The 14134-nt window shown below is 42.5% G+C and overlaps 1 protein-coding gene across 3 annotated transcripts in view; it reads left to right on the top strand.

Annotated features, from left to right (window-relative positions):
- The window catches only part of arb2a (ARB2 cotranscriptional regulator A), a 146886-nt gene that overhangs the window by 58527 nt on the left and 74225 nt on the right, over positions 1–14134 (top strand). For all 3 annotated transcript variants that reach the window (XM_069178250.1, XM_069178249.1, XM_069178251.1), the window contains exon 8: positions 9684–9803. In XM_069178250.1, coding sequence (XP_069034351.1) covers positions 9684–9803 — 120 coding nt within the window. The remainder of the gene's footprint in view (positions 1–9683; positions 9804–14134) is intronic.

Genomic DNA, 14134 nt, shown 5'->3' with positions numbered 1-14134 from the left:
ATAGATGTCTTGTGTTTCACCCCAGCCAACTAAATTCTTAATTTGCTACTTCTGAAACAGTCCGGCCAAATTTGTTTTCCCGTTTTAAAAAGCCCGCAGCAATGAAATGTATGCTTCTATGTGTGTGGGGGTGTTTGTACATGTGTGCAAAGAGTGTGCGTGCGTGTGTCTGTGTGAAAGACGTCACTCTCTGGTGTCTGACAAGAGTTCGGGCTGCTGTGGGACTAGCGGGCGGTGTGTGAGCTGTCAACGCAGGCTGTCTTTCTCACCCCCCCCCCCCCCCCCCCCCCCCCCCCCCGGCAGTACCTTTATACACACTCTAATAAGGCATAATTAGCTGCAGTGCTATCGTACTCTGTCGCACTTCTTTACATTCATACGACTGATGAACTTGCTTTACAGTATGTGACATGAAGGTCTTGGTAAACGATCCATCATGTTCATTTATAATAGTGATGGCACACAAACTTGTATCTACTGACAGCTCTCTATATTTTTTATTATTTTAAACTTTATCATGTAATTTATTTTGTATTTTATTTTGATATTATGACTCCCAGGAAGAGTTTGTGTGTGCACACATGGATGTAAAAACCCACATCTTGCTCAGATTATTATGATTTCGTTAAGAACTTTTTTTTTTTTTTTTTTAGGTGAAACTTGAATCATTTTCTTATCACATAATGATCTCCTACTCACCATTTCTTTTCTTTTTTTTATCCACATACAAATATATCATCTTTCTGATCTCCTCCTTTTGCCCAAGATATTTAACACTCAGTAATGTTTGCAATGTGTAAATACAGTCCCAACCAAGGTTTCCCTAACCTACAAGGAAGCATGCAATATTATTAATATCTTGATATCCGGCCCCACTTGCTTTCGCAATACTTGTATAATGTATGCGGGACAGGGTCAGATACATTGAGACAAGGGCGGTATGGAGCAGTGATGTGTCTATTTGAGGCCGCGGTGTCTCAGAAATACTGTGCAGTTAAACAGTCTTGGCTTCTGACAACTCAACGAGATGAAGGTGAGGAGAGACAACATAATGATTAACTGAAGAAAATACCACCCCACCATGAGTGCCATGTCAGGTCCCTTTTTTCCTGTTATTAAACTTTAAGCTACAGTAGCACATTGATAACAGATTTAGCACTTCATATCTGGTGCAGAATTCAGTGTTGGGGCATATTAAAACCTAGAGAGATGGATTAAAAAAATAATTGCTGCGTATGTCTATTTTTTTTTTCAAACAAGCAGGCTACAAAATTATCCTCATTAACCAGGAAAATAGGGGTCATGTAGGAGGTTTAGATTTTTCAGCCAAATACACTTGTCTTCAGATGCAGGGATTGCAAGGCTCGGGATAAAGATTAATGAGTGAGCAGACTGGCTCAGTGTTGGTGCCTCTTGAATTTTGACCTTTGACCCAGAAGTGAGCAGGATGTTAGTGTGTATGACCTCGCCTTTATCGTCCACGCCTCCTCCTTCACTGCGTTACTCTCCACTGCTCTGCCTCTGTCCGCCCCAGAGTAAGCTGTCGCATGCACACAAGGACACATGCAGATATGTAAAGGCGCACACATAGTGGCGACAAAAGAGTAAAGGAGGTGAAGAAAGAACTGATATGGTGTGTTTGTGTGTGTGTCTCCATCCTTCAGCTCGTGAGTCAGGGTGGGTGGTGGATCAAATCAAACCTCTTTAGCAGGTCTGTTTTCATCTTTTTTTTTCTTTCTTTTTTTTTAACAGCACCCACCCAAGACACACACACAACACACACACACACACACACACACACACACACACACACACACACACACACACACACACACACACACACACACACACACACATACACACACACACCCACCAACCTTTTTATTCACTACACCTCGCTCTCTAACTCCCGCTGAGCTGCCAGACCACCTGCACACAGCCATTCAGAAACACACACACACACACACACACACACACACACACTTAAAATAGATCCCTCTATTGCTTGTAATATCATGAAATCCAACATGACTTAAAAACCACCATAAGCTTAGACTAACATCTGTCTTGCTCTGTATTTATACCTATAAGTCTCATAAAATTGTATTGCGTTGGGTTTTTTTTCTCCAAATTGACTCAGAACGATTGCCGTACACACAAATACACCGCAGCCCAGTGATAGAGTTGAGTTGATTAATACGCTTCCTTACACGCATTAATAAGCTCTTAACTGCTTTTAGGATTCTTACTTTTTAGCCTTGGGTTCATAGTGTGCAACCTCTCAACCTTATCTAATCCCTCTCCTCTCTGCTCCCCTGGATCACACACCACTGAGCCATGTTTAGGGGGATGTTGGTAGAGGAGGAGGAAAAAGAGAGAGGACAGAGGGAGGCATGGAGGGATAGAAAGTCTGATCGGAGGGATGCTGATCAGGATAGTGAAGGGAAAGGGGGTGGGGGGGGCACTTTCTTAGCACTTAGCCATATAGAAGTTTGGGAGTTCACTTTACTCTGAATTTTAGCAGTAATCCAGTTAGCTATTTTCTGTCAGCCAAGCGGAGGAATGGCAGGAACAAAAGGCACATTCATGGGCTTAAGAAGCTTCCAAAGAGTTCACCCAAGGCTGGCTGGCTGGGATTAGGCCAGCAGGCCCTGGAAAGAAGAAGGGGAAAAAAAGAGCAAAGAGGACAAAAAACAGAGCTTCGCCTTTCTTTAAGCACCACTTATTTTTATAAATGACTGGAATACTTTTCTCTCTTTCTTTCTTCGTGTTTTATGTTTTCCCCTTTCAACATTGTACATTTCTTAAATGTTCAGAGAGAGATAGACAGAGAGGCCCTCACTCCAATAGCATTTTGAAGTAGCAGATTGAGGCTATTCCTTCTGTTCTTTTCCTTCTGCTATATTCAACTTCAGTGCAACTTCAAGAATGAGAGATCTGTATGACTGAAACTGGAGGACTTTGAATGCGTCCACTATGACATCTCTGCTTTTCACTACAATTCTACATTTGGCACAAACATACCACAATGGGGGTGAAACATTGGGACTCTTTATTGTGTGTTTCAACTGAAGGCATTGTTCAATTCCCTCATTTTAAATGGTTTTGACCCCCTCATTCAGGGTTAAGTTAATGTAAGGTAGGAAGAACTTCATTGTATCAGGTATTTTTTGTAATTTTGTAATTTGTGGATGGGGTGGGGAGCTTGTTTTGAATATCATAACTTTGTCTTCAGTTCAAATATTGGTCTCTTCTGGGGATTATTGTCTCCAATTTTGGGGTGATGGATGTCACACAGATAGGGGGTCTTGTACTGTCTCATACTGATTTGTGTAGGATGGTACTTTGTGTTTCTTCAAAGAAGGAGCATCCATTATTTAGCTCCTGCCTCTCCAAGACCCATTATTCCCAGCTGCAGCTTTCCACTGGAGTCGGCTGAGATCCTTGCCCTTGTCTCTGTTTAGCAGATGATGTCTGTTTCCCCATGTTCCCACTGTTGTACAAATTGTCCTGAGGATTCACTATTGTACATCCACAACCACATCCACACACATCCCAAAACTTGATTATACACATTAAGACATGGGCACACAAGCACACACACTGACAATTGTATTCGACATGGCACGACAGTGTTTCGCTTTTGCTCTTTGTCACCTTCACCCATTTGCCCCGATGTGTGGTCCAAAAGCAATTATACAGACAGAGTTTATTTGACCTTTGATCTGTGGTTTTGCCAAGAAGCAATGCTCAGCATTTCCAAGGACAGGTAGAGACTTGATTAACCTCTGAACTTGGTCAGAGGAGAGGTCAATGACCAGGGTTAGAGGGCAGCTCGCTTGCTGCAGAGAACAAATTGGCTAGACGCCATTTTTGTATTTGGGTGTGTATTTCTGTGTGTGTCAGTGGAAAAGCTTTGACTTGTATCCATGTATGTGTGCTTAGCCTTCATGTTTAGGACCACACTACACTGTGGCATGCTTTAACTCCAGGTGTATCCTATGTTAGAATTGGATGTATAAGTGAGTGGATTTGACTTCTCGAAGGGGAAGTCTTTAGGATTTTGTGCTTGTTAGTGTGCGAGTACTTCCGAGAATTTGGATGTGTAGTACATAACATCTGTGCGTGCATGCATACCTGTGTGTTTGTGTGTTCGCTCAAGGCAGAACCAGTGTAGCTGGTCTCAGATCCCTGCTCCCAATCTTCTAGTCAGGTCAACCATCAAACACATCCATCCTGCCCTCCCTCACACCTTCCCGCCCACTGAGCTCCCTGTCTCCCTGTCTCTTTCTCTCTCTGCACAAAACCCTGTTGTGGATACAGGCTGACACGAATAAAGACATACACACACACACACACACACCACACTGGTACACATACGCACATGCACGCGCTCACCAGCACACACGCACGCACACACACGCACACACACACACACACACACACACACACACACACAGAGCACCTCAGGGTCATCCTGGAACAAACACAGCCTTGTCTGCCTGCCCGCTCTCCTTTGCCTTATGTCAATTAATGACTCGCAGTAATTTCACCTGACAATCTGGGCGGCAGCGCGAGGCTAGCCGAGATGTCACAGCGATGACCTTTCTGGCCCGCAGACGCTCTTTTCTAATAAAGAATCTCACAAACCCACAGCAACTTCCTTTGTACTTTGTTAATGAGTTATTGATTTGAAACAATGCCCTGGCAAATATTGTCAGAGCAGACTGACCCTACCAAGGTCATGCTATTTTATTGTATACAGTCTGCGCACGCTAATCTGCACGTGGGATGAATGAATGGTATGCTCTCTCTCTCTCTCTCTCTCTCTCTCTCTTTCTTTCTCTTTCTCTCTCTCTCTCTCTCTCTCTCTCTCTCTCTCTCTCTCTCTCTCTCTCCCTATCTCTCTCTCCCTCTATCTCTCTCTGTCTCTGTCTCTCTTTCTCTATCTCGCTCACTCACTCTCTCTCCCTCCTCACACTGTATATCCCCTCATTGCAAAGTCAAATAACACACCTACACTTCTCTCACTCACACACACACACACACACACACACACACACACAGTTTCCCCCATCTTGTTAGTCTTGCACACGTTTTTCACCTCATTCTCCCTTTTCTCTGTCTCTTTCTCACATCATTATAATCCCAACTCTCCATAGGTACTATACCTGCTAATTACCTACAATGCCACAGTCATTAGTTTCCCCATCTCTGCCGCTAATTTGCTCCATACCTTCCTTTCCCCCACTCGAGCAAGACCCATCAGCTCCCAGACAGCTTCCAGCTCATCTCAGCTCTCAGTCTGCCTTTAAAGAGAGTAAAGAATGAAACAAATATGAGAGCGGAAGGAAAAAAAAAGAGATAGATATGGCAAAAGACTACACGTCCCAGACATTGATTAGAATGCAATTGCACGCAGGTGTTGTGGAGGTCCACTTTTTAATTGTGTGCACAAAGACATGTACGCAGAAATGCTCTCACGTGCACAAACAAACACGAACTAACTCATTCTAATAACCTCTTTGCTAATACTAAACATGTAATTACCTACATTGCTTTTTTAATATTTAATCATTAGACCAAATGAAAACAATCCTGTTGCGTACTGAGCTGGACATATTAAAGACCATAATGACTGGGGCTGCAGGTTGGCTCACTCAGTGTGTGGCCTGAGAGCACAAGGGGACTGAGAGATTGAGAGATCGGTCAGACATTCTTTTTTTTTTTTGTTTGTGCGTGAGAGAAAGTGAGTGAGTTAGAAAGAGTGACAGAGCTTCTGTGTAATTTGAGTAATTTGTTTCAACCTCTTCCTTTACAGGAAAAAACTCTGGGATTAAAATGTTGTGTGATGTGTCTTTCTATTACTTTTGATTTCTACATCAGCTCTCACTCTAACACCTTGAAATACTTATTAACATTTTTGCAAGATTGGAACCAGCACTGCCCAAGCTAAACAGTCCGAACCCAATAAAGTTGTTTAGGGATCCCGTGACACTGTCCTGACACTTCTGGCTCCCACTAAAAGGTTTCAGAGTAGTATAATGGCTCTTATCCACTAGATTCCTTCCGGTCCACACTGCTCACCATCTCCCAACTAGAAATTCCAGCTTCCTCAGACGTTTTCTGAAGTCCTCTCTCTTTTCGATGACTGGGGTTGAGGCGTAGAAGGGAGGGAGCAGGGAGGTCTTCAGTGGTTGTTTGTCAGAGTGTGTTGATGTTGTTAGATTCATTGTTTCCTGTGCTGGTCAGACACTGGGTTTGTGTTGGCGTTGAGGCTGTTATTCTGGCTACAGTGCACTCCGCTCCTCTGCTCTCCTTTCCCTGCTTCTCATTACAGTGAATAAACATAGGGCAAGTATTGGACCGGACAACTTTTGAAGAAACAAGAGACCGTGTGTGTTGCGCACGCCAATTTCGATCTGTGTGCATGTACTGGAGCAAGCCTATTTCTGTGTGTGTGCTTTGGTGCATACAATCAAGTGTGGCTATTGACTGGAGCATACGTTTTTATTATGTAAGTAATGGAAAGAGCTAAATTGAACACATTTTTGAAACTAGACAATTGGATGGCACACATTCAACAAAAGACTTAACAGTTGGAAGCACTTATGGATTGAAAGTAGGGTAGAAAGTCATGCACAATGTTGCATAGCAGGTTGTCTAGCAGTCATAATGTTGATGTATTTTATAACCCAAAATCAACGTTCTGTTTATTGGGTAGCAGGAACTTGGCCAAAACCCCATTTTGGTTGTCCTTCCCACTGTAGTCATTGGTGCTACATAAATATACTGGATACTGTATAAGACTCTCTCTCTCTCTCTCTCTCTCTCTCTCTCTCTCTCTCTCTCTCTCGCTCTCTCTCTCTCTCTCTCTCTCTCTCTCTCTGTCAGTGTCATTTTTAATTTCTTTCTGATAATTGTTAGCTGTGAACATTGGAGACTATTTAGACTTGAGACCGTCTAGGCTGAAGATTTGGGGGTTTTTTTTTTATGTTCCTTGAGGGGACAGTATGGATCCCTATATATTTGGTAAGCACATACACACAAACAGTACACGCCTTCAAATGTCCCTTGACAGTCATGGCTGAAGGATGTTGGCAACAGGTGTGCAGCTGGGATACTATCCTGTCAGTGCTGGCAGATACACACACACACACACACACACACACACACACACACACACACACACACAAACACAAATAAATATAAGCAAACAGTGTGGGGAAACTCTGAAAGATAAATAAATAAACTAAGATACTGTGAGAGAACTGGTGACAGGAAGCCAGTCTCGCTAGGCGGTGTGCTCCACTGCTGCGAATTAACCCCAGGAAATAATTGCAACAATATGCAAATGCTGTTTAGATAATTCACTCCACTGCCATGCCAGGTAGTCAGTCACGCTGTTGCCTGCTGCCGAGGGTATACGCAAAGAATATGTATCGGTGTTTGTGTTTGGGGTTGGGTGTTGGCATCCGGACCACACCACACACACAGCTTGCTACCATAAAGAAGTCAATCCGGCAGTCTTTTTAATGGTTTTTGAAATTATTATTATTATTGTTCATAGTACAGAAACAAATAATAATAAAAAAAAACACTCTTCTTGTATTCACGTGGATTAAAAATTAATATTTTGTCAGTTATCTCTCTTTGCCACATTTTATGTGCAGTCTGTTGGACTAATTTTGGACTTATTCATGGAATAATTGACGCATGCACAGACACATAAAAGTGCGAGCAAACCCTGCCTCATGTCTCTGTCGGGCATTGTCACTAAAGGGTGGGTGGAGAAGTGGACTAAACAGGGGACGGAGGATTGTGAAGAAGAACGGGTGGCATCAGTGGAGGGGAAAAGAAAGTAGAAGAGAGGGAAAGAGTGAGGAAGGGAGGCGGCTAATGAAATGGGCCTCACAGATGAAGGGTGACATGGTGGAGGAGAGAGGAGGGAGACTTCAAAGGGCTTTGATGTCACAGCCTTTCAGACAGACAACTCTGCTTCAGCCAGGCACTCTGCACATGCCCGATACCCCCCACCACACACACACACACACACACACACACACACACACACACACACACACACGCACGCACGCACACAGGACTGATGGCAGAAGGGCAGGGCAGAGCGAAGTTGCCTGCTCTTGCATCACACTCTGTGAATGGAGGTTGGTGCTGACACTACAACCCCCTCATGCTAATCTAGCGCAAACACAAACACTCTGACAGGTTAATTTACCTCTAGACAAACACAGCAACAAAAACACACATCAGCACATCATCAAATAGTACAAGCGCACACACACTTGGGCACACAGATGCATGCAAGTGAAAACATCTCATCAAATCACAAGCTGGTGTACTTTCTTCTAAAAGTAAAGTTTAAACCAAATTTTCTGTAATGTGTGTGCTTTCTACACTTTCTCCTCAATTAGACCCTTTAAGAGAGCGAGTGTTAAAGCAATTATCTTTCTGTGATAATACTGTAGTCGAAAACACATTTATGGAAAGTAAGGACAGTCTCTTAAGTCACCTGCTATATCCCTTACATTATATCGCTAATTATTTGTTTTGAGTCACATTGAACATTTTGACACTCAATTAACAGATGAGCTCCAATTCTTTGTTGGCCATGCGTTTATTTATTTTGAGAAATTACTTTTATATGCATGTGTATGCTAATTAAGAAAGTGTGTGTGTGTGTGTGTGTGTGTGTGTGTGTGTGTGTGTGTGTGTGTGTGTGTGTGTGTGTGTGTGTGTGTGTGTGTGTGTGTCTGTGTGTGTGTGTGTAAATATCATGTTTACATCCAGTATGGCTACAATATGGTGCGGTGTTGCGATGTAGGATACAGGTGTTGCTAGTCAACAAAGCTCCACGTGTAGTGTAACCTCTTGTGGGGATGTATTGTTGATTTCTATTGTGAACCAGACAGTTTGATAGGAAATCAAAGCCTGGAATCAATGTCACAAGTTCATTAACGGTTGCCCTTTTCTCGCCTGTACTTTTACTATTCTTCTTTCCAGCCCTGGATAAGCACGTACATCTCGGGTTAATTAAACATGTCGTCCGGTTACATGTTACTGCATTTGTGTGTGTACGACTCTATACGTGCAGATGAGAGTGACAACATACGTAGGTGCATTCATTTGTGACTGTGTGCATGCGTGCAACACTGCATGTGAGTGTGTGTGTGTGTGTGTTTTGTATATGCATTGTGTATCTTCTCTCTGCTGTTTTTTTTTCCTTTGACCTTCCCCTAGTGTCTTCCCATTATACCTCTACTGGTGTTTAGATGGGCCATTGATTCAGCAACGGGGTACAAATTAAGATTTAAATGTTACGTCATCCTGCCTATTGAGTTTTACATTTAGGGCATTTGCAATATGCAAGACTTATTGATCTGTTGAAGTGTGGCTCTTTGTAGAAATCACCTCAGGCTACCACCACTTTTTTCGTATTTCTTTCTTTTTGGCTTGCCCAAGGGTGCAGGTTTTGATGCTGTAGCATTAAAGCATCAATCGAGTTTAATAACTCTATTGATGCTTCATTCTCATTGGCTGGGCATATCTTAAATGTTTTGTAGTTTCGCAACCGAGTTTGTTAGCAGCCTTCAAGCGTATAAGATTTCTTTGAGTCTTCTTTGTTATGGATATGACATTAGAGTTCATTTTTTGTGTTGCAGGAAAATGGTTCCTCCGAGGAACACATGCTGTACGTGTGGGACCACTTTGTGTCCAAAGCCGCAGCCAAGAATGTCTTCATCATGGCCCACAGCTATGGAGGGCTGTCTTTCGTTGAGCTGGTGAGTGTTTTAGTTTTCCACTTGTCCTTCCTACCTCCCACCAACAAACACCATTCAGAAACGCAATACACCCTTGTCGACACCATCACTCTCATACATGTTGAAAAATCTACATTTTCCAAATCATAGATCAAATAAAGTTCAAGCTTACAACACCACAGCACTTATTAACACATATCTATCCACGCAAAGATATGAGTGTGTAAAAAATGCCATATTCTTAAACACATGCACATGAATATAAACAAGCACCGGCCACCTCAGGAATACAGGAACCAGGGTGATAGTGTGTGAAACATGCCGAAACGATTAAAAATAATACGCATTCGGTTTCTTTGAGAAAGTACTGCCTCTGTAAACAATCTGGTTCATCCTTGTCCTTGGGCACTATCTGCCTCCTCTGCACATCAGGAACAGCAGGAAAAGAGGGGAAAGGAGAGGGTTGGATAATGAAATGTAGGGCCGGCAGTACAACAACAGTGTTGCTGTTAAACCAGATCTGCTCCAGAGCATGCAGATCTCTCCGCCTTCAGAGAGACAGTGGATGGGTCGAAAGATGGTGGGAGGGAAGTGGATTTGACAGAACTAATGGTGCACAGGGGAAGGTGAAAATAAAGTTTGTCCAGCTTCTTGGCTTTATAACCATACCCTTCAGCTAAATGGGCCTACAGTGTGTCTTTTGCGGGTTATCCGAAGGCCTCTAAGGTTAATGTTTTATTTTCTACTCTAGTGGTATTCTGCATTACATATTGATCATCACCATATCTTCTGTTAGTGTTTCAATGAGAGTTGCCTACTGTAATAATAAAGCTTGTGTGTGCCTATAGCTGATATAATAGTGGCGCCTTATTCTTACCAGGCCAGAGTAGTATTTAGAAGTAATGGTAGACAGTGAGGATGTTAATGTTTGCTCACTGCTAGTTTACTGCTTGCTTTTTGATTTATAATCCAGTCTATTGCATATACTACTGATATGCATAAAGCAATAAAAACTCATATACTGTTTAGCTAATATGCTTCAAAAGTGTTAAAGTTTTACCCTGATTTTGTGGTCTTTTGTATTATTTATTCCCATTTTATAATTCTAAAATCATGATACAATAACTGTATTGTCAGTTGAGCATACATTTACTACTTATTAGTTGTAAAGAATTAAAGTTATGGGGATGGTGATATAAACTTATAAATAACAGGTAGTTTTTGCTCCTGAAATCCCAGAAATCATTTGTTTGTCACTTGCTTTGTTCAGTACTATATTTATTGTTAACATACTGTGTTAGCTGCATAAGCATTTAATGTACTTTTACTGTAAATGATTCCACCGTATTGGAGTCTACTAACTAACGCATTGTGCCAGCTGTGTTTGCAAGCCTCCGTATGATCTGAGAGCTGGGTTACATTGCTCGTCTGCCGGTTTCTTGATCTATAGGATCTACTGCGAGACTCTCTACATCCTATATTGTTTATTTAGGATGTATCTCCCCGCTTTTCTTCGGATGTTGACGGGGGAGGGTGGAGGAGGAAGGAGGCGGCACAATGACGGTACGGCTAGTGGGGGATTAAAGGTGGGCACTTGTCCCACTGGTGTTTTCAGGGATATTTTATTTTCCTTCTTTTTCTTTCACCCACTCTTTTTTGTTTTGTATTTTGTAATTTTAATTTGGCTGCTAAATATTCATGCAGTGTTTTGTCCGTGACAGCTTCACAATCTCCTGGGCTTTCTCACTGTGTGACGAAGACTTGCTATTCTCTCTATTTGTATCTTTCTGTCTCTCTATGTTTCCCTCAGTCAGACACTCGCTCCCTTTCTCTCTGTGTGCGTGTGTGTGTGTGTGTGTGTGTGTGTGTGTGTGTGTGTGTGTGTGTGTGTGTGTGTGTGTGTGTGTGTGTGTGTGTGTGTGTGTGTAAAGGCCTCAATGAGGTTCTAACTGCTTTCTTTTATGTGATGTCCTTGTCATGTGAAAACTCTCTTACAAACACGCATATCCAGTATATGCATAAATACTGTAAATACATAGCTTACATCAGAGGCAGTATGGGAAAAATAACATCAAAACGGAGACTTGAAAGATCCTTGTGTTCACGTTTGGTGACAGGGTGTTCGAATATGTCCTTGTCAGGTTTCCCTTGAGGCCATCCCAGCTTCTGCTGTCTATCCGTGTCAAAACTCCTTCACCTCTTCCAACCTGACACTAATACAAACCATCGCCCACCTGTGTCTTTCAGCAACTTTGTGTAAAGATAGAAGTCTTTAAATGTATGCAAACCAATTGTGCCCTTTTTAAAGAAAGTATCTAGTTTTCTCTTTTGCTTTTTTGCACTGTAGATTTTGTTTAGGAACATTGTTTATGTACATTTCTTTATTCAAAGCTCTATGAATTTTTATCCATATGCACTCAAACCTCTTCGTTCTTACAGACACGCACTTTGCAGGAATAACATAGCTATAGGCATGGGATTTAAAGCAGCCACTATGCATTTCTTTCTTGTTATTGCTGTGTTTTTGCACTCCCTCGCCCATAAGCATGCCCACACACACTCACGCACGTACAACCCCAACACACACACACACACACACATACATACACACACATGCACAGAGTCTACTTAATTGAGGAGAAAGTGGTCCAGCGGGATGGGATGGGAGGTGTGTGCACATGAGCTGGAGAGTGGAGCCTTGCGGGATGAACCGTTTGACACATTAGAAGACCCAGAGAAAACAAGCTGTCTGTGGGTTAATTACTGCTCCCGTTTGCAGTTAATAAATACATTTCTGATCAAGCACATCAAAAAGGCCCGCCATTAATTTTTCTTGCTCGCTCCCCTTGCTGCGGAGCATGTTAGCCCCTGTTTAGAGCGCTCAAGTGTTTCAATGCAATTTGATTCTTTTAAAACACTTCACAGTGTCTACTGACTAATTATAGATACATCAAAGAGTAACTAACTGCCTTTGAATGAGAGCGCGAGCGAGAAAGAGAGGCTTGCACTGCAGGGAAAGGCTGCTCGCTCTTTCTCCGCTTTGCCCCATCTTTTTCGCCCTTTTCCACTCAATATCATTCCCAAGTGATCACATCCATCCATCTCTGTTCACTCTTCCTCTTCTTTCTCTGTCGCTAAGAGTCTCTACTCTCCTCTGACACCTGCTTTCATGCTTGGCCAGTCTGTTCCTCACTGCTCCTTCCGCTGTATAGGTTAGGTTAGGTTAGGTAGTTACTTTATTAATCCCCGAGGGGAAATTTTTTCGCTACAGCAGCATACAGAAGTATAGTTTTGAAGATACATAGATTATGTTCCCTCAATCGTTCTACTTTGTTTGTTACCATGTATTCCTTCAATGTTTAAGTTTTAGCCCAACTGTGGACTATATGTCTCTCTCTGCATGTCCAACACACACACAAACACATTTTATGAGGGTTGTGGTTTAGGTTCCAGGTTCACATTATCTTTCGTCACCTAAGGACAAAATCTCACAACAAATTCAAAAGAGAGAGAGAGAGAGAGAGAGAGAGAAAGAGAGAGGGGAAGGGACCGTGGGCATGGAGCTATACAGAATGAGGGGCCCTGCATCCATCTCTCCCTCCGCTCGGCTTGTCTTTTCATCTTTCTTCATTGCCAGGAGTTAGGGGGGTGGACATGTAAGTGTAAGCGGTGGTGGTTGTGTTGACGAAGGGTTGTCTAACCCGCACTAACCTTCCCGCTTACAGAGTGAAAAAGGAGCGCTCTTATTGGATAGGACAGGGCAGCATTATATAAGGTCTTATGTAAGAATGCATCTGTCTCCCAGTACACAAATGTGTGGGTGCCAACCAGACAACCAGCCAGCCGCCACAACAGCCCCTCAAAAGCATGGTTACAGATTTTAAGTGCCCTCTGTGAACACACCACATACATACTGTACATGTTTGCAGAATATATTTCTGCACACTTTCTGTACAGCGCCATCTGTTTCGATCTATAATGAATATACCTTCTCTTCTCTCTACGGTCCTTGGTTTCATGCGTGTGTTCGTGTATGTGTGTTGTGGTTAGGTGTCAGATGTGGGAAGATATGCTTGAGGTGAGACGGATAGATTTGGAGGTTTTCTTCGCTCCTTGTGGACTTCATTTCTATACCCTTGTGTGCATTGTTTGTGCCTAATCAAGTTTGCAAGTTGGAGTACAAGTAAGAGAAAGTAGTTGTACTTACTGTATATTTTATGCATCACTTTAAGTTTGTCTTTTCATTTACTGAAGTTTTCCAAACAAGCTTATTGTCATTTCCCTGTGCAACACAACTGTTTAATTTTTTTACTTTCTTTGCATACTTAGTTGGGCTTTTTTGATATATTGTT

Source organism: Embiotoca jacksoni, unplaced genomic scaffold, assembly GCF_022577435.1.
Source record: "Embiotoca jacksoni isolate LCO1_2020_lvr unplaced genomic scaffold, fEmbJac1.0.p SCAF_8, whole genome shotgun sequence".
NCBI lineage: Eukaryota > Metazoa > Chordata > Actinopteri > Embiotocidae > Embiotoca > Embiotoca jacksoni.
This window is presented reverse-complemented; position numbering and strand designations above follow the sequence as displayed.